Consider the following 20,187-nt stretch of genomic DNA (forward strand, 5'->3'; position numbering starts at 1 on the left):
GATTTGGCTTCAATTATTTGGTCACATACAACATGACATAACAGCGCATGCCATAAAAATAAGATCAATAATTTTTTATGATGAACTTCATTTGTTCAGTCCACATTCTCTGTAGTTCAAAATCAACTATGCTTTGTACATCAAACAATGTTAAAACTTTCGCCTTCGGGAATTTCATAAAATTGGGAGGACTGCATCTACTTCTTCCCTCAAACAAGCAAACGATAATCAAGCGTCCAAAAATGCTTGGGGAAGTACCTTATTAAACGTCAGCGTTCATCAGCAAGCCATACGAGGATGACGGGCTCACATCCCTTTCCTAATGTTTTGGAAAGTTTTGACGCATTCCAAGCACCGCCAGCGCAGATACTCCTGTAACCCTTCCCAAAGGTCAGAACGAGCCGATTATGTGTTTTTTGCGCGGCATCAGCGGTATCAAGATTCCACGTGACTGGCGTGGTAGTCAATGGCAACAACGACTCCAGATAGGATTTATGACATCGTATAACGGAGTAGACTAAAAGCGATAGACTATTGCAAACCAGAAAAGCACCACTACTGGTACCAATGTATAGTTCTTTGTTGACCACCAACAGCGAGAGCACTTGTGCTTCGGTGACTGAAAATTTTTTTAACATTAGTAACGTTGGAAAACCTTTTTAGGTTGATTACTCAAAGCTAGTAGTTTAAACGCACATGAGTGGTTGGTGACGTCCTCATTATTTGTTGACAACTAATCATGACGAAAAATTGATTTTGCGCGAGGAAAATACCGCCTAGGGAAAACAGCCTTCAATGAAAAATTATATCAGCCGAAGTCTGATCTCGTGCGCTATTCAACTCTACTTCCTGCGATGACTCGCTCACAGTCCCAGAGTCTCAGGAGTGTTTGAAAGCTTTGTCACAACGGAAAACCTTACAGGCTGTTAGTAAAAAACCGTTTCTCCTAGAAAGCCTTTATTCAAACAGGATGTTGTTTGAACAAAACGACAATCTTGTTTTGAAACAATACTTTGAAAACAAACATTTAAAAGGGCAAGGGCTTGTGTAAGAAAAATTTCGGCATTTCATACCTTTGTGTCTTTGGTCAGCGGTATAGCTATGAGAACCTGGTAAAAAAAGAAAGTTTTCATCACTTAGGTCTGATTATATAAAGCGCTCAGCTAACCTTGGCAGAGGCGTATCGAAATCATTCAGAATAGAAATTTCAACTATTTTACCAACTAAGTCAAAGTGTGTATAAAACGATCAAGATAGATACAAGATCATCTAAAACTGTAAAGGACTTATGATCTTTGCATGTTTCCTTCTGGAACTATAAAAGTGTTTGTGATATTTAAATCAGATGATTTATGATCCATCCTTACTAAGTTGCATATGAAAGAATGTTTTATGCAGTGCGGTGCTTGAAATTAAATGAAGATATGATCTTCGCACTTTGCTGGACAACTTAAGCAAATGTCTCATGAACCTGAAAATTCAGGTGACTCAACGGGATTCGAACCCATGACCTCTGCGGTGCCGGTGCAGTGCTCTGACCAACTGAGCTATGAAGTTACAGTGGTGAGCAGGTCAAATGGCCTGCATAAAACATTCTTTCATATGACATTCCTTTCACGAGAAAACATGAGCCCAACAAAATTGACCTGCTCACCACTGTGACTTCATAGCCCAGTTGGTCAGAGCACTGCACCGGCACCGCAGAGGTCATGGGTTCGAATCCCGTTGAGTCACCTGAGTTTTTCAGGTTCATGAGACAATTGCTTAAATTGTCCAGTAAAGTGCGAAGATCATATCTTCATTTAAGTTGCATACGTTAAAAATCATGTTTCACTTTGTTCTTACGCTACTGTTCTGCTTGCGCTTTACAACAAGTTTTTAATTGTTATGAAAACTGATCACATAGCAAGTAACGAAAATGTAAATCAAAACAACTGACGATAAATTATCTAATTTTCAAATCACAAAACGTCACTATTTCAAAAAGTACGAATGCAAACATTAATTTCAAAATGAAAGTTTACTATAGATTTAGGAGATGTGTCAATGAAGACAGTAAAAAAATTTGTGTTGTATGGTGAAATTGAAAAATCACCAGTCAGTCAATCTCACGATAAAATCATATCAAAATACGAAAGCTAATTAAGCTTTATTCATTCGCCCTATTCACACGTCATAAACTAACCCGGGTTTAACCCAGGTTAAATATTTTGCGTGAAAACACTACTAACCAGGTTTAACTTTAATTAGTTTATGTCCTGTGAATAGGGCTATTAATGGTACAAATGTCTGATTCGTTTTAATTTTATTAATGTAAAAATCAAAATGGCAACTTGCTTTGTATCAAAATTGCAGACATGTGTTTTAAGCTTTCTTGGAACTTTCTTTTATTTAAACTTTCAAAATGTGCTAAATGGATTGGCTATTTTAGCAAATAGAAATCAATATAGAAGCATGTGTAGCGTGAATTAAGATGCGCTGGCAAATTTGTGTAAAAATTTATTCAGCTCCCAACCTATTTTTAGCCCCCATCCCTTCTAATAACCCCAACTTCAATAGTTGCAAAATAATAATCCCCACAGGCGACTAAATAGATGAAATACGGAAACTCACTGCAATTTACCCACTTATCCCTTTCTATCCCCAGCAAGCCACCACTTCCAATTCATTAACATCACACAAAAAACATTAAGATACAGTGATAATGCTCTTACCTTCTTCCGCGAGATGATTCTGCAAGCAATCCACACTATTCAACAGGCATTTCGCACGTGCGTCGTAACGATACACGCACGTGCCAGGGTAGACCGCTATCCATACAGATGTGGCCAGGGGATCAAACTTGTCAATATTACCACTAAAGGTTTGGCAGGTTTGCAATGACGTCACGGCCAGATTATCTAGAATTGGATTGTCTAGTTCGCAATCTTCTGCGGCTATCTCTTGTTTCTCCTTGAGTGTCTCGGCATCTAGAATTAGTATGCGGCCTTTGATTCGTCCTAACCAGACCTCGTACTCTATCGCTACTGGTCCCTCGGTTCCATGGTTGTCCTTAGGCACGCCAATGATGGCAAGACTGTGGGCGAAATTGTCACCGACATAAACGCGTAATGGAGTGAGGTCTTTAGGAGAAGGAATATCACAACTTTCTCGAAATTTACTGTAAACGTTGTCAGAATACGCCATTATTTGCCCATGATAAAACGATACAAACACACAATTACACTTGGGCGCGTGAATCATCGCCATTATTAGTTTGTCGCTCGCCAAAGCTCCCTGGCAAAGCAGTTTGTACGTAATGGCGCAATAGACAAGTATAACACCCGACTTGGTCCCAAGCCACACCGTATTGCCCACGCTGCACGCAACGCGTATCGTGTATTTGTCGAGCACAAATTCCTGTCATGGGCAAAAGTGTAGAGTATTAATTAATCGCAGAAACTGGATGCCTGGGATAAAAAATGTTACCGTAAATAGAAGCCTGGGGGGGGGGGTGTGATATCAAAACAGATATGGATTCACATTTCCTATGGCGTTAGGAAATCGGGGATTAAAGCCCTGTTTACTTTTCGTACCGGATATGCCTTTCGCTTTAACGGTTCCGCGGCAATCCGATACGCTTTGTATCGTTTTCCTGGAGCGTTCCGTTGTCGTGTGAACGCTCGAATCCGATAAGTTCCGCTTTGGCAACTAAAAGTTCGTGCGACTTTTCAAAATGAAAGCAAACATAGAGATACAAACTATGTTTTCAATGAATAATTCCGCCAATAAAAATAATATATCTTGAGCTAGGCATGTTTAAGCTTTTAACAATGTACTATCGTAGTGTGAAAAGCTTCTTCCTAGTGTTATTGTAATGGCAACATATATTCCGTCGTATTTGGACTTTATACTCTTCCAGTCCTTGCGCTCATTCGTACAGAATTGATCCAAAACCTTAAAACGCTCAAGAAAAAAGCTCTACTTTATTATCTGACAAAAAAATTTCTCATTTTCTTACGAAATATTTGAATTAGCAACCATCGTTGTTTTTGCTCGCACATACAAGTACTGGGGCGAATTAAGAACTTATGTTGCGTCTTACAAATCCGGTATCGTGTGAACAGAGTGCATTTTTCATATCAGATTGCTCAACGAATCCGGTATCGTGTAAACAGGGCCTAAGGGACTGATTCTATGAGCCAGGGTAGCCGGGATTCAGTCAAGCGTTATGTGATTTTGGCGAATGGAAACGAATCAATACTTATCATCATATAAATCTTTTCGACCAATTTCACAATATTCTGAATCAATAACTACGCAAAACATTTAAAATCAAAACAGCTAATTTGGCATAACTTGAGAATTACAACAGGAATGACTTGTGGCGCTTAACAAACAGTTGTATTTTAAACCTTGAAGTTTTGGCCCTTTTCAATGCTTCGAAATCATTTCACGCCACACTGAATCCCGGCCAGCCGGGATCATATGAATATCCCTAACACTTTAGCTTCAAGTTCAAGTTTCACCAAATTCACATCAACACAAAATAAAAAAATGAAAATAAGTTTTATTGTCGAACAAAGAAAAAGGCAAGGGGGGGGGGAGGGAAGGGACACCAGCTGGCTAAAAACATGAAACTTAGGGGTAGTACTCCAGGCTCCACAAAGTATGCCGAAAATAAGGAAGAGAGTAGATACATTGTGAATGATAGCCTACCTCCATGTGATCCGAACGTCCATTACTGAAAGACAAAACATCCACAATGTCTTTCGTGACACCTTTAATAAATTTACTGTGAAAAAGCCACACTTCTTTACCCACACTGAGTTGCCCATCTGCGCCTTGTCCTGTCGTTGAATTAAAATGTATTAGTTAACCATAATTACTTAATTGAATTCATTGAAACCAAAACCGAGAAAATATTGCGGAGCCTTTATGGCGAAATAAAACAATTCTCACCCTATTGAAGACTACGGTATATGGTGTAATTAGCGTCCAAGGCGTTAGACAAATTCTAGCTGTTCTAAGGGAGGCGTTTAAGAGATAAGAGTCGTTTAATATAGAGTTTACATAATTTCTATCACTCTAAAGTGAACAAACGAAAACAAAACTAAGACTAAATGCACGGTTTCTGTGCCCAATCAACAACACATTATGATAAGGATATTATCATAATTGTAATGTTGCTTGTGAGTGTTGGGGGGAGGCGTTTATTAGATAGAGGCGTAAAATAGAATCTCACTCCTCGACGGGGATAGTTCGAGACGTGCATTTGATAGGTAGCGTTTATTATATCATTTACGGTGGCGGAAATGTTTTAAAGACCAAGGCAGAAAGAGTGAATAAGACGAATTTCAGTAAAAAAGGAAAATCCATACGTAATAATAGTTCAAGAGAAAAAACATGTAAAAACATAGTGTAATGTTGCAATCAAAACCATAAGCACTACAAGAGTCGTTCGTCACGACAACTTGGTTCGTTTTTATGGCGCAACGGTTTGTAGCAACAAATGCATATCAATTTGATAGATTTACTCCATTTATTCGTGTTTCTGAAAATAAACATAATCACTGTCTCCGAAAGTTTCGTTCAACACGAGCCTAGCCATTAAAAAATCAGACGAAATTCAATGAAAAAAGCCCCGTAATTTTACTAATCACGTGATCGACTCGTGATAGGTCACAGAAATTTACTGAAAGCACTTGACAACGCACCTGCATAGTCACGTGATCGAGTTGTGATAGGTTTAGAGAGACTTGTCGCTTCGTTAAACGTTAACACGTCAAGTAATCTTGGAAACTCCGAACACGTCGATATTGAATAGATTTCGTTGCTTGACGGACGCTTCTCGGGATTCTGCGACCAGCACCATAACATTAATTCTAATGCAAACACTGGCGCACGTTTGTCCTGTGGAAAAGACGCCTTTTATTGATTATTTCTGCTTTATTGGCAATACATATTCGTGAGACCTATTGGTTGAAATGTCTTAAGCAATACAAGGTACATCCGGGGATGAATCCGGGATAGTTTTGTAGATTTGAGAGGAGGGAAGGAGATCTACTTTGGATTAGATTTTGGAGGCTAATTCTTGCTGCACCAAGTCAGAATTTTTTGTTAAATTATCCTATCTTTTTTTTATTATGACAGAGACATATTTGGAAGTGTGCCAGTGTGCTATATCAAACAGCAAACACAATTGGTTTTGCTTAATTGTTTGCTTTATTATTATTTGGTAGGGACATTGGCACCCCCCTCCTGCACCCCTTTCAAACCAAGGCTCTTCACCCCTCTCCTTAAATCCATCTTTGGATCCCTCTATGTGTTACACTGTTATTCAACCCTCTTTAAAAGGATCACATGAATTATACCCAAGAATTTATTTTTTTGGGGAGAAGGAGCGTAAACTACGACCCGGGTTTTGGGACTTGAAGAATCGGAAGATTTTTCGCACAGTTAGAAGTTTGTAATAAATACAGATAGCAGCATCAAACACACATTTCTAAAAACCAAAAACATTACACCGATGAAGTATGCTTGAGAGGTCGATCAAGTAAAAGAATGAAAACAAAGTAAGCAGTGCGTAGATTTGAATAACCTCGACATGAGCTGAGTATTTAAATAAAGCACAATTAACAAACATAAAAATAAACGAGACGCCGATAAAAACTTTATTAAAACATCTTTAGTGAAGACCCAAGGTCATTTCTTATTGTAGTAACGGAAATGAATTCGAATAGAAAAAACACAAAGAAATTTGCGTCAAAATGCTGCAAAATCAGTCTTTCCTTTACACATTTTTTCATGCAAAATGCCCTCTTTTTCGTTGTTCGGTCAAAACGACTAGCAATAATCAAGGGCCGTTCCTAGAACGTTAGTTGGGAGTTGGGTGTTTATTCATATATTCATGCAGTTTTGCTCAAATGATTTCTTCTGAAAAAATTCCAAAGTTTTACAAAATGCAATATCAACAATAACATACCTTTGACGTTAACAGTGGTTGCTTCCCTTCGACTACCATCTGTTTAATCTGCGCTTGGTTCAGATCGGAGAATGGTTGATTCAATGTGATTAACTCGTACATAAACATCCCGAATGAAAAAGAATCGACCTAAAAACAGAATCGGTTTTTATCTAATGCTCGGGACTCTAAATCCCATAGAACACACGTGATCATGTTCTGACCCTTACACATCAAATTGCTTGCGAACATTTGTATGTTTCTTTCAGTTAATAAAAAATGCAAATCCCCCTTCTTAAACACTTTAAGAAAATGTACTCTTTGAAAATAACAAACCGAATCTCTTCACTGAGATTTCCGGTGTTTGAAAATGCCACCCAATGTGACAGATTATTTTTTACGACTTAAATTCACCAATCCGTGTTTGCATCAGACCATCCGTGTTCATATAAAGTCAGGGCGAACACTTGAAAATAAGTCATATGATTTTGGATCAATGTAGCTATTGTAAAACGTTTTAGTGTTTCTATTTTTCTTTTTAACGTCACATCGCCTGCTAAGAGATATTATGTTTCAACTTGGTCATCAAGTTCCAGTTTCTGTGGTTCCATTATCCAACAACACTTAGTTATAGAAACTTATAACCAACGATGTACCCACAATTAAATAAGTAACAATTGTAATGGACACCATTAGAGCGAATGCTTGAGAAACATGGCAACTTGCTGCCAGTAAGTTTTTTCCTCTACGGAAGTTTTTTTATGAAATGGAAATACATCGAAATGCATGCATGTAAACAAACAATATAAATTCAAAAAAGTATGAAGCAGGAAATAATAACTACAATTACAGTTATAGTAGTATGAGCAATCAATTAGCATGGTTTAAGCACGTGGAATGCATGCATGTAAACAAACAATATAAATTCAAAAAAGTATGAAGCAGCAAATAATAACTACAATTACAGTTATATTAGTATGAGCAATCAATTAGCATGGTTTAAGCACGTGGAATAGGATGTTGTGAACAAGAGCTTGAGGTCCTTGTGGCTAACTATTGTGCAATACTTTAAGTAAATACATAATTTTGGAGGAAATTGTTTGCATATGAGTAAAAAAATTTTATGTAGGTTTGGTGAAAGCAATCTCAGGAATCTTACCAACACAAAATTCCTGTTTAATTATTCTTCGAAGCACAAAGCTTTACAGCACTAGTGGCAAAATGATAACACACAAACCTTATCAGTGTAGGATTCCCGTCCTGAATATTTTTCAATCTCCGGTGCCATAAAACCAAGTGTGCCACCAAGTCCTTTAGCGCCAGCCATTGACGCTGACCTACTGATACCGTAGTCGGCTAACTTGATCAAGACAGTATGTGCGCTCTGATTGGGTGTAAACGGCTCCGGAAATTCCCAAACAAGAATGTTTTCGGATTTGAGATCACGATAAATAATGTGACGCTGGTGAAGATATTTCAGCGCAGCGGAGCACTAAAAAATGTAATCAGATAAGAAAATATGGGGTTAGGGTAAACGATTCCTAAGCAAAGCAGCAGACACGACTAAACTAGATGTATAAATAATAAAGTTTCAACATGATGAGATCTTTCCTGATGAAGGCATCAGACTTTAGTACATAAGAACTCAAGTTTTAACATCAGATCACTCCTTATGAAGACACTAGACAGGAGAATATAAGAACTCAAGTTTCAACATCAGATCACTTCTGATGAAGACACTAGACTGGAGTATCAAAAGATTCAACTTTCAAAATCAGAAAACTCTAGATAAAGACATTAGACTGGAGTATATAAAGACTCAAGTTTCAAAATAAGATCATTTGAGATCAACGACTGAATTCATTCACCAACTTTCATACCTGAACTACACATTTTTGAAGAACAAAAGGATCAAGTCGTTGTCCTGCTCGCTTGTAGTCCGCTAGAATTCGATCTAAACTCTTCTTCGGTGCGAACTCGAGGATTAAAGAAAGCGGATTAAGGCAGAATCCCCTCAACTGGAGAATATGCGGGTGATTTAGATTGACCAGAATTGACAGCTCTTGACGTATGGTTCTGGTTTAAGAAAATTTGTGCAGAAATTGGTTTATAAAAGCAGTAATGAATTCGAAAATGTTCAAGGATAGAAAATAGGAGTTAGTGGTGTTACAGATGACCACATGGGAAAGGTGAAGTGGGTGTAGTGATGCTGTAAATGGCCTTGTGGAGAAAGTGGAATGGGATAACAATGTTGTAGATAGCCACGTAGGGATAGTGGAGTAGGGTGTGGAGTTGTAGATGGCCACGTAGGGACAGTGGGTAGGTGTGGCGTTGTCGATGGCCACGTAGGAACAGTGGAGTAGGGTGTGGCGTTGTAGGACCACGTAGGAACAGTGAAGTGGCGTTGTCGATGACCACGTAGGGAGAGGGGTGGCGTCAGGACGGTCATGGACAGGGGACAGGGGCGAGTGGACACAGGGAGTGGATGGGGTCAGGATTGTATGGCCACGCAGTGGATAGTGGGATAGTGGATGGGTAGATTTAACAATGGAAAGTGGAGGGGGGTGGGGAGGTGGATTAACAATGGAAGTGGAGGGTTGTGGACAGTGGATAGGGGGGTGGACAATGGAATGGAGGGTGGATGGATGGACAAGGATGGATGGATGGATTGTGGATGGAACAAGTGGAATGGAATGGATGGACAATGGATAGGATGGAGTGGACGGAAATGGAGTGGAGTAGGGTGTGGACAGGATGGGAGTGGAGTGGAGGCTGTGGCGTTGTGGAGTGGCCATGGATGGAGAGGGAGGAGGGGTGGTGGATGGCCAATGGGTGGGTGGATGGACAAGGGTGTGGCGTTGTGGATGGCCACGTAAGTAGAGTGGAGTAGGGGTGTGGCGTTGTGGATGGCCAAGTAGGAAGAGTGGAGGTAATATATTAGGACTTGACGTTTTATTGGGAAGAGGTAAGAGATACTCAATAGATAAATCATAGAAAATATCAATCTGTGATGCATGTACAAGCATCACGATGTTAACACTATTAATATTTGAACAACATAGGCAATCTACTCCATTTATTTTACCACGTCCAAACGTTAATAGCACACCATTAAAAGCTCACCATTTCACTACCCCATCATTAGCCCTTCACAATTCAACCATCAACCTACATTATTCAATCTCACCATTCAGCAACACCGTTCAACCCTAACCATAAAAATTCAACCTCTCAAACTAACCTGTACGCCTCAGTAAAACCAAATGTGGCACTTCTTGAATTTTACGTTGCAACATTTTGCCTCATTCTTCTCCTCTTCGCTCGCATTCTCGTCCACAGCAGTGTCCAGGGGCATTTTTAAAGCGACCTGTTCAACACTCCCATCATTAAGCTTGATCTCAGCAGCATAAACGGTACCAAATGTTCCTCGTCCCAGCTTCTTTCTTCGATCAACGCAATTCGTGTCGATGTTTAATTCCGGTGCAACGTCGGCAAAAACCTAAACAGTTCACAAGCTCGAAAAACATAGAATGCAAATATTATTGTTCTTAATCACTGGAAAACAAAAAACGGAATTATTTTTTTAAAGAAACGAATAAATGTTTGTATTGACGGAGTAGAACACGGCTGGCTTCATCTCTGAATAATTATAATTTTCGAAATAACCCTCAAATAAAGGCTTAATGACGTGGACGCTTTAAATTTGATCGCACATATTTCATATGGCTACCCCATCAATACGCTCATCTTATTTCGGCTACTAGGGTTTTCACTGTTGCTGTAAGTGTAATAAGCCTCGCCCTCTAGCGCAAGCCTCATATGCTTTGTTATATTTATGCAGAATGCTTTGTTATATTTAGTGAAACGTTTTTTGTGGTATGGAACTTAGACGTTATCTTTAAATAAAAGTGCTTAATACATGATAAATCCAACTTACTACATCCGGGGCTTCCTCTCGAAAGAATAATTTTCCATCGATGAGGCAGTACACGTGATCAGACGTTTGTGAACTCACGACACACTCCTCGAACGAAAATGTCGCAATTAACTTCGCATCAAAGCTTCCCCTATGCTGGGGACTGGACTGAACGCCAGAAGTCGCTGAGCTAGTTGAAAAACCGTCCGTATCAGTGTCAGATGATTGTTGCTCGTACCCATTCCCGTCGTGGTTGTCTACGCTAGAGGCTGGTGACGACTCACGTGACATTGCGTCAGAATCAGTAACAGCAAAGCCGCTCTCGTTCTCAAATCCAAAACTCGAATCACTTCCGGAAGACGGCGATATAATCCCGTTCTTAGACGATAAAGGCGTTGAATGAATTTGAGGACTATTTGGAGGTGTATTAAAATAGAAAACACTTTTGTGTGAATTTGGCCAATGGTCGTTTGATGGTATATTCTTTGGTTTTGATGACGTCACTGTTGCCGTGGTGATGATACGACGCAAGCATTTTGAACATGGAATAAGCCTATTTACTAAACTCTCACCGTAGATGTTGATGGAATCGAGACCTGGATACCAGTCTTCTAACAGGTTGTCGATATGGTGAATGGTCAAGGCGAGAAAACGAGCAGCAGTTTTAACGTTTGAATCCTTCACTGATTTGATTGAAAACGAGAAGTAATTTTTTGACGGTGAATCTTGCTGACCTTAAATTATGAAAACCAGACGATTTAAATCAAGAAAGTTGCATTAGACTCATTGCAATGGTAAATCTATGGAGATAAAAAAAAAGTATTGATGATGAGTTAAATCATCAGGAGTGATCCAATGATGAAACTTGAGTTCTTATATACTCCAGTCTAGTGTGTTCATCAGGAGTGATCTGATGTTGAATCTTGAGTTCTTATATACTCCAGTCTAGTGTCTTCATCAGGAGTGATCTGATGTTGAAACTCGAGTTCTTATGTACTCTAGTCTAATGTCTTCATCAGTAGTGATCTGATGTTGAAACTTGAGTCTTTATATACTCCAGTCTAGTGTCTTCATCAGTAGTGATCTGATGTTGAATCTCGAGTCCTTTTATACTCCAGTCTAGTGTCTTCATCATTAGTGATCTAATGTTAAAACTTGAATCCTTGTACAGTAAACTGCAGAAAAAAAGTTTGATTTGGTGTTGATAATTTAGTTCTTACATCCTCCTATATTAAACTCCAATCTACTGTCATCACCTGAGTTTCTTCGTCCAAGTGGTTTATTCACGACAGACTTTTCAATTTCCAGCATAACACTGGGAGCTATAATTTCGACAACATTGGACGATGATTTATCCTTTTTCTCTCCATTAATCAAAAGCTGTATTCGTTCACTATCTAAACACAAAACCAAATTGTTATTAAATTGTTACTGCTACTTCGGCTTCTCCGAACAACTTATAGGACGTTCTCTGTTTCCTTAACGAAATTACAATTACCATAATTACATTTATTTGTAAAAAAGTAAATGGTTTGAACCCAGAAGTATCGTTAAATGTAAAATTGACTTTATTACACCGCTGGTTTGTGAATTGTCAATGATATAAACATTATAGTAACTAAAGTGAATGGTTTGAACCTGGGAGTATGGTGACATGTTTGTAGATGTAAATCGTCAAGATTAATGGAGTCCGGAGAAGGACTGTTGGTGTTGGTATTGATCGACAGCAACACCAACAATCTTTCTCATGACTCTACTAATCTGGACGATTTACATCTATAAGTAAAGAGCACAGAATTGAAATGTAAAGAGTACAGTATTGAAAATATTATTCCCTCCCCACGCCTACCTTTTGGGCAACCATAAAATGGGACTCCGTCCTCCAGTTGACAAACTCGGAGTAGTTTGACACCATAACAGGACAACTCGAGACCAGTCTTCCAACACGACCACTCAGGTTGTGCAATTTTTGACTTTTCTCGATGTTCTAATATAACGGATTGTTGATTCATTGTGAAGGACAAGCAATCGCCGACCGCAGATTCTAACTGTTTATCGTTGATCATCCTACATAAGCCCCAGAAATAAATGACGTAATGCAATGTAGCAATGGAAAATTTTTTGGTAGTCTTAGGAATACCAAGAATATCAAACCGAGGTGTTTCTGTACTAACTGTTTTGCAAATATTGACGTTCGCTCCTCTAGTTTTCCTCATTAAAAATAAGTCATCTGAAGTTGCGTCATCTGGATAATACAACCCAATTTTTCCGACAGACATTCGTGCACGATTTTTTGTTTAGCTTTTATGCATTTCACAAAACTATTGATGTTTGCTTTCATTTTTTTTACATTTGTTTCTAAAATTACGTGTAATGGACCGCCGCTCCATTACAAGAAAGTTGTGGACAGACAAAAATGTTTCAGAGCCAATCAAAGCGCGCTACCACAATAAAAGTGACTCTTGCCATAAAACAAATAGATAATGCGGTCTTGAAATAGATGGTGAGTTCAAAATTAGTTATTTTTGAAGTGTCTTCTATGGTAGACGTGCTTACAGGTCAAGTAAATTGTATACAGGTCAGTGTAGACTACCTTGTGATGAGACGAGCCCAGAAACCACTTGGAACGTACGACATCAAGTATTGCCGCCTGATCACTCTGTTCTCGGTATACGTCATCATGTTCATCGCCGTAGCAACAACAGTGTTTAAGCCTGGTGCGGATATATGATGGCCTCTGATTTGTTTTTCAGGCAAAAGAGATGGCACAAGAAGATGATGAGAAATTAACGGTAAAGCCATCTCAAACTTGTTGAGTAGATTAACGTATTCATTGATGAATTGTGATGGAAAGCGATCACTCTTGAAAATGTGTGAGAGATCAGAGGATTTCATTACACCTGAAATTAGAAAAATTATTTTATAAAATACAGTGAAGAGAATCGCTCAATATTTGTTTTTTTCGTTTAAGTTTACATTTCTTATTTAGCATTTGTGTTTTATCAATAGTTTTAGGTACCCAGAAGTATCGTTATATGTTTGTAGATGTTCATCGTTGGGTTCGTTCAACCAACAGAACTTTAGATGGATCCTTAGATAGTCTAGACGACTATCGCAAAGTTATCGAAACGATAGTCAACATCAACATTAACACCAACACCAACATCAATACCAACACCAACATCAATACCAACACCAACACCAACATCAATACCAACACCAAGAACAACATCAACACCAACAGTCAACACCAACAGCAACAGCAACACTAAAACCAACATAAACACCAACACTAACACCAAAAGTCGATACCAACAGTCAACACCAACAGTCAACACCAACACCAATATCAACACCAACACCAACACCAATATCAACACCAACACCAACACCAATATCAACACCAACACCAATATCAACACCAACACCAACACCAATATCAACACCAACACCAACACCAACACCAACACCAACATCAACACCAACACCAACACCAACACCAACATCAACACTAACGCTTACGGTCAACACCAACAGTCAAAACCAATACCAACACCAACATCAACATCAACACCAACAGTCAACACCAACAGTCAACACCAACAGTAGACACCAGCAAAAACACCAATACCAACAGTCAACCCCAACACTCAACACCAACAGTTAAAACCACCAAAACACCAAAACGAACAGTCAACACAAACATCAACACAAACACCAACAGTCAACACAAACATCAACACAAACACCAACAGTCAACACAAACATCAACACAAACACCAACAGTCAACACAAACACCAACACAAACACCAACATTCACACAAACAGCAACAGTCAACAAAAACACCAAGACCAACAGTCAACACAAACATCAACACAAACACCAACAGTCAACACAAACACCAACACAAACACCAACAGTCACACAAATATCAACACAAGCACCAACAGTCAACACAAACACCAACAGTCACACAAACATCAACACAAACACCAACAGTCAACACAAACACCAACACCAACAGTCAACACAAACATCAACACAAACACCAACAGTCAACACAAACATTCCACACAAACACCAAAACACCAAAACCAACACAAACAAATAACCAGCCCTAACCCCAACACCATTTATCATTATAAAATCTTGAAAAAATCTCAAAATAGAAAATATTATTCCTTACAATAGAAAACCTACCATTTTGAACGAAAGGATTTACATCTCTGATAGCAACGACATGAGCCATCATGTCACAGAGCCATTGTGGATCAAGAAAATATAGTCCAGATAACGAGGGATCATCGTAATGTAACAATATACCATTATCGTGAAGAAATTGACAAGCTTGTGCCAGTTCGTCGTCATCTCGTAGTTTTACATGTTTTAAATCGAGTTCATGTTCAACCTTTGTCTGAAAAAATTTGCAGGTGAAGTAAGCGAAAAAATTCTTGATGAAGTGTGTGACTGGTGATAATTTCCTGTATAATGATGTACATGTGTGGTCGACGAATGAAACTGTTGGTGAAGTGGGCGATTGGTGTTTATTTCTTGTATAAACATCTAAAGGTGTGGTGGACAAATGAAACTGTTGGTGAAGTGCGCAACTGGTGAATAAGGCTTACATTTGTGCTGTATGGGTAGGTAATGAGCAAGTATCGTCAATTTTTTTAACTCTTCAGAACAAATAGACCTTTAACCGCACTCAGTGTCCGTAACATTACCTGAAATCGTCAGCCATCAACACAGGAGTTTGATTTGCATAATTGCACTTTATTGCAATGTTGAGAACAGCTTCCTTAACAGCAAGATAACTGGCCGGAATTTTCTGCTCTTCCACTAAGGTATAACCACCTTAAATAGTTAATCCGAATAAATTTCTTTGTTCGGTATGAAAAATTCAATTCTCCATTGTTCATCCAACCTGGTTTTCATACATCGTAAGTCATCGCAGTTCAATGGAAAGCTGTTATTAAACTGCACCCCCCTTTGACCTAACTCCCAACCACTACCAAACCGAAGATGGCATCATGAGATGTCGAAACATGTCTATTTTCAAAAAACTTGTCGTTTATATTAAATGCGCACTACCAAACCCCTGAGTTCATATTCCCAATAACAGCTCTCCTAAGTCAAAACTCAGTGCCGTAGCCAGCCTTGATGATTGGGGAAGGGGAGAGGCGATATATTTATATATGCATGTGTTAAACCGTAAAAAAACAATTGATTTCAAAGAAACTTAATGCGGTAGAACATAAATTTTTTAATATTATCCTCCCAAATTACGAGCTAGCTCCGTAACCCCAAAAATCTTCTTACAATGACGTCGCCAGGTTGTTCGCACTGGGAGGACATTGCTAACGTGAAAAGGTGCGAGACTTTCCACCTTCACTGTACGTTCTCAAAAATGCTATTTTTCTGAGGCAGGCTTTACGATCTAAAAGACACACGATTTAAGAAGGCCAGTTTTCTTCTAGATGTGTGAAAAAAAGTATTCAACTTAATCTTAGAGACAACGATGCTCGAAGATTGCTGTTTATTACACCGACTTTGCCCATGTGGCAGTTTCCAGGCCTTCATTATCCATTGTACAGCCCCTTTATTTCTTTTCATGTTTTAAAATCTCAAATTGATCTTTTGTGAAGCCACGTCCCTTCAGTTTCCTCCCTTGCGACGCCACTGCCCTCTTAGGGGCTGTTTACACGATCCCGGCTAACCGAGATGCAGTGAGGAGTGAAATGATTTTAAGGCATTGAAAGGGGCAAAACTTCAAGCGTAAAAACTAAAAATGTTTGTTAGCGCCACAACTCATTCCTGTTGAAATTCTCAAATTAGGCCAAACATGTTGTTTCAATTTTAAATGTTTTGCGTAGTTATTAAATAAGAATTTTGTGAAATTGCTCGAGAAGATTTATCTGAGGATAAGTATTGAATCGTTTCTATTTGCCAAAATCATTTAAAGCTTGGCTGAATCCCGGCTACCCGGGCTCATGTAATTAGCCCCTTAGCCTATTTTTCTTACTTCAGCACCTACCAATTTAAATTCTCTACCTCAAGCCGACTTAATGCAAACTCTATCTTCCAACCAAACCCCTTATTCCGACCCCCTATGCTTCAAATCTAATAAAATCTAGCCACTACCAACAACTTCACTAGCATTTTCATATTTCCTACCGTGTCCTTTGATTTCCAAAGCAGTATTGTAAATGATTTCTCTCAGTTGACTGATCTGATGACCGGTAGTACAACTAACGTCGATCGTCCGAACAACGTTCGGAAGACCACGTTCGCGGGGGATTCCGACACCACCTCCAAGCTCCTTTCCGACATACAATTCACGAATAAGATTGTGCATGCGATCGACAAATCCGCTTTTCTTGTCTTTTGCAGAAAGTTTGTCGTAAAAAGTCCCGACAATGATGACCACAGAGTCAGGTGCTCTTGCCTGAATTAAATTTTGCAAGATGAGTTCTGAAAAATGTTCGGTGTGTATAAAATTGACCAACATTACTTAAAATTGAACAAAGGGTAGCTTTCGGACCTGAATATTTAAAAGCCAAGAATATAATTTTCGCACTCCATCCTCACCATCAGTCAGTTTCCATATGGCAAGGTATAATGCACGATGTGTGAGAAATAACTGATGAGTCGCGTAATATTCTTTCTACAAAAACAAAAGTCAAAAGTTTCATATTTACACAACTTTCTTCTAAGCTTTAAGATCCTTATAGCTGAAGATGGTACTTAAACGATAAACAGTAGGTAACTAAGCACTACATATCAATTACTATCAATTGACATAGAGTTTGTTTAAGATAGAAAACTGAAATATTTGATCAAGGTGTTCAAATATTCTATTGGTTTGAAAACAAGTGCGTGCCAAGTGTGGACTTTGAATACACTTTAAAACACTTTCTTTCATAACTAACATTATAGATAACATCACGTCGTTGTGATGTACTCAGATATAGTAACAAAATAATCATAGTCTTCAATGTTCTACCAACTAAACTACAAGACCAACAGTGGACTATGATGATATTTCAAAACACAGTTCTAGTTTCTTTCATATCTTAACCTAATAGATAATAACATCACGTTGTTGTGATGTACTCAGGTATAGTAACAAGAAAATCATTGTCTTCAATGTTCTACCAACTAAACTACAAGACCAACTGTGGACTATGATGATATTTCAAAACACAGTTTTAGTTTCTTTCACATCTTAACATCATAGATAAATAACATCACGTTGTTATGATGTACTTAGTATAGTAACAAGATAAGCATTTTTTCAAATGTTCTACCAATTTCGCCTTCTGCTGACATGATCTCTAATGAAAATCAGTAGAGTAAAATGCTACCCAGTGATCACGTTTACAAGTAACAAGTATCTATTAAACCCACGTGTCCTCAGTTTTCTCAAGCATACCTGTCCACCAAAGTCCCATGTGCTGAATATCACACTTGGTCGACTATTTCTAGCGAATACTGTGCCGGCAGGATTTGGATATACCCATTCCGCAACGTCCACACCAACCGTCGAAACATTTTCACTTTTCTTTCCTTTTTCTACAAAAAAGAATGGAACAGGCGAATTAAAAAACACAACCCACATCATGCCAAGGATTCCAGCTCTTCCAAACACGGTTCTATTCATATAACAGATTACAACTGACCTACAACATCAATTGTGGACTATGATGATATTTTAAAACATAGTTCTAGCTTCTTTCATATCTTAACATCATAGGTAATAACATCACGTTGTTGTGATGTATTCAGGCATAGTAACAAGACAATCATTGTCTCCAATATTCTATCAACTGACTATACGATCAACTGTGGTCTAGGATGATGTTTCAAAACAGGGTTCCAGTTCTTTCATAATGTAATACCATAGATAATAACATTACGCTGTTGTGATGTATAGTAATGTTCTACAGAGGTACAGGACTTACTGTGGACTATGATGATATTTGAAAACACAGTTCTAGTTTCTTGCAAATCTTAATATCACAGACAATAACATCACGTTATGATGTATTCAGGCATGGTAACAAAATAATCACAGTCTCCAATGTTCGACTAACTAAACTGCGAAGCAAAGGGTCGACTATTATGGATGAAATGTTAGCAAATAGAAGTCTCTCAGCTTTGACCAAATCAATGTTATACTGAACAAATGTAAGCATGGCCTTCTTTAATCTGATAATTTAACTAATAAACCGTTTCGTTTTAAAATTATTTTAAAGCACAGTTAGCCGTGTCAAAATGAATACATATAACTGTTATTCAAGTTCGTTTGCCTAAAGCTAACAAGACAGCTATGTGCGTTAAATTCCTTAAATACTATAATCGATGATTTAAAATCCCTATAAATGTGAAAATACAGTGTGAAAATGAGACATGGACGCCATCTTGAAAGATGGCAAAAAGCTAAACTCTGATGTAAAACTAATCCTATCAAGCATTTTATAAATCAAACTATACAATTGTACATTAACGCAGAAGAAGCAGATTTACTCGTAATTATCGCCAGTTTTGACACCTTTCTAAATGGCGACTTGCCTCACATACAACTATTTTGAATTTTGGCGGAGTAAGGCATGTAGTAGATTGGTTCCTAGGGCATTGACTTGTCAATGACGATAACAACCGGTCAGCCCGCTTCACCCTCTTCACATTACATGCCCTTACATTCGCGGGTTTTTCGGAAAAATAAAAAATCAACGTACGTGGCGTTTTCTGCAATACTTTTCTCTCATGCCATCCTTTAGTCGTATTTGTATCTCCTTTGAGCTTCCCCAGCAATGTGGTTTTGCCAATATTGGAAACACCAACAAACATAAGTTTTAAGCTTGGATATGGCTGAGCCCTGTAAGAACAGACGTCACAATCCAGACACGGTTTGCTAAATCTACCAGTAAAAAACTTAAAAAAGTTACTTAGTGATTAAATGTACTCAAAAGCCGAAAAAGGTCGAGTAGTACTATGATTGCAGAAATGTTTTAGTCAGTGCTTCACACATTGTGAACGATGGTGTAAATTAAATGTTTTGGTGTTTATGGGGATGCTTTGCGGTGATTTCAAGCTGGAAGTTCGGGCATTGTTTGTAAGACTACGAGTACAGATGACGAGCAAGGTCGAATAACAAAGCTACGACTTTGAATTTGAATACACGAATTCTGTAAGGTAAATACGTTATAAACTCGTCTTACTAGAACAATAGAAATTGAGGAAACCTTGGTGACTAAACTCCCGGCAACAGGCTATTTAGTTACACGACAGATAGTTCTTTAGTTCGTTCTTTACATTTTCAAAAC

General features: G+C 38.4%; 1 protein-coding gene across 1 annotated transcript in view; it reads right to left on the reverse strand.

The window, feature by feature from the left end:
* Positions 1-11: 11 nt before the first annotated feature.
* LOC124441241 (leucine-rich repeat serine/threonine-protein kinase 1-like) overlaps positions 12-20,187 on the reverse strand; it is a 34,354-nt gene continuing 14,178 nt past the window's right edge. The window contains 20 exon segments of the mRNA XM_046991682.1: positions 12-619; positions 1,074-1,109; positions 2,715-3,399; positions 4,699-4,829; positions 5,697-5,892; positions 6,965-7,093; positions 8,181-8,435; positions 8,824-9,019; positions 10,185-10,217; positions 10,219-10,442; positions 10,881-11,593; positions 12,116-12,256; positions 12,709-12,926; positions 13,453-13,759; positions 15,062-15,286; positions 15,596-15,715; positions 17,036-17,306; positions 17,403-17,525; positions 18,294-18,433; positions 19,600-19,739. Coding sequence (XP_046847638.1) covers positions 270-619; positions 1,074-1,109; positions 2,715-3,399; positions 4,699-4,829; positions 5,697-5,892; positions 6,965-7,093; positions 8,181-8,435; positions 8,824-9,019; positions 10,185-10,217; positions 10,219-10,442; positions 10,881-11,593; positions 12,116-12,256; positions 12,709-12,926; positions 13,453-13,759; positions 15,062-15,286; positions 15,596-15,715; positions 17,036-17,306; positions 17,403-17,525; positions 18,294-18,433; positions 19,600-19,739 — 4,633 coding nt within the window. The 3' untranslated portion in view covers positions 12-269.

This window comes from Xenia sp. Carnegie-2017, unplaced genomic scaffold (assembly GCF_021976095.1).
Source record: "Xenia sp. Carnegie-2017 unplaced genomic scaffold, XeniaSp_v1 HiC_scaffold_20, whole genome shotgun sequence".
NCBI classification, from domain to species: Eukaryota; Metazoa; Cnidaria; class Anthozoa; order Malacalcyonacea; family Xeniidae; genus Xenia; species Xenia sp. Carnegie-2017.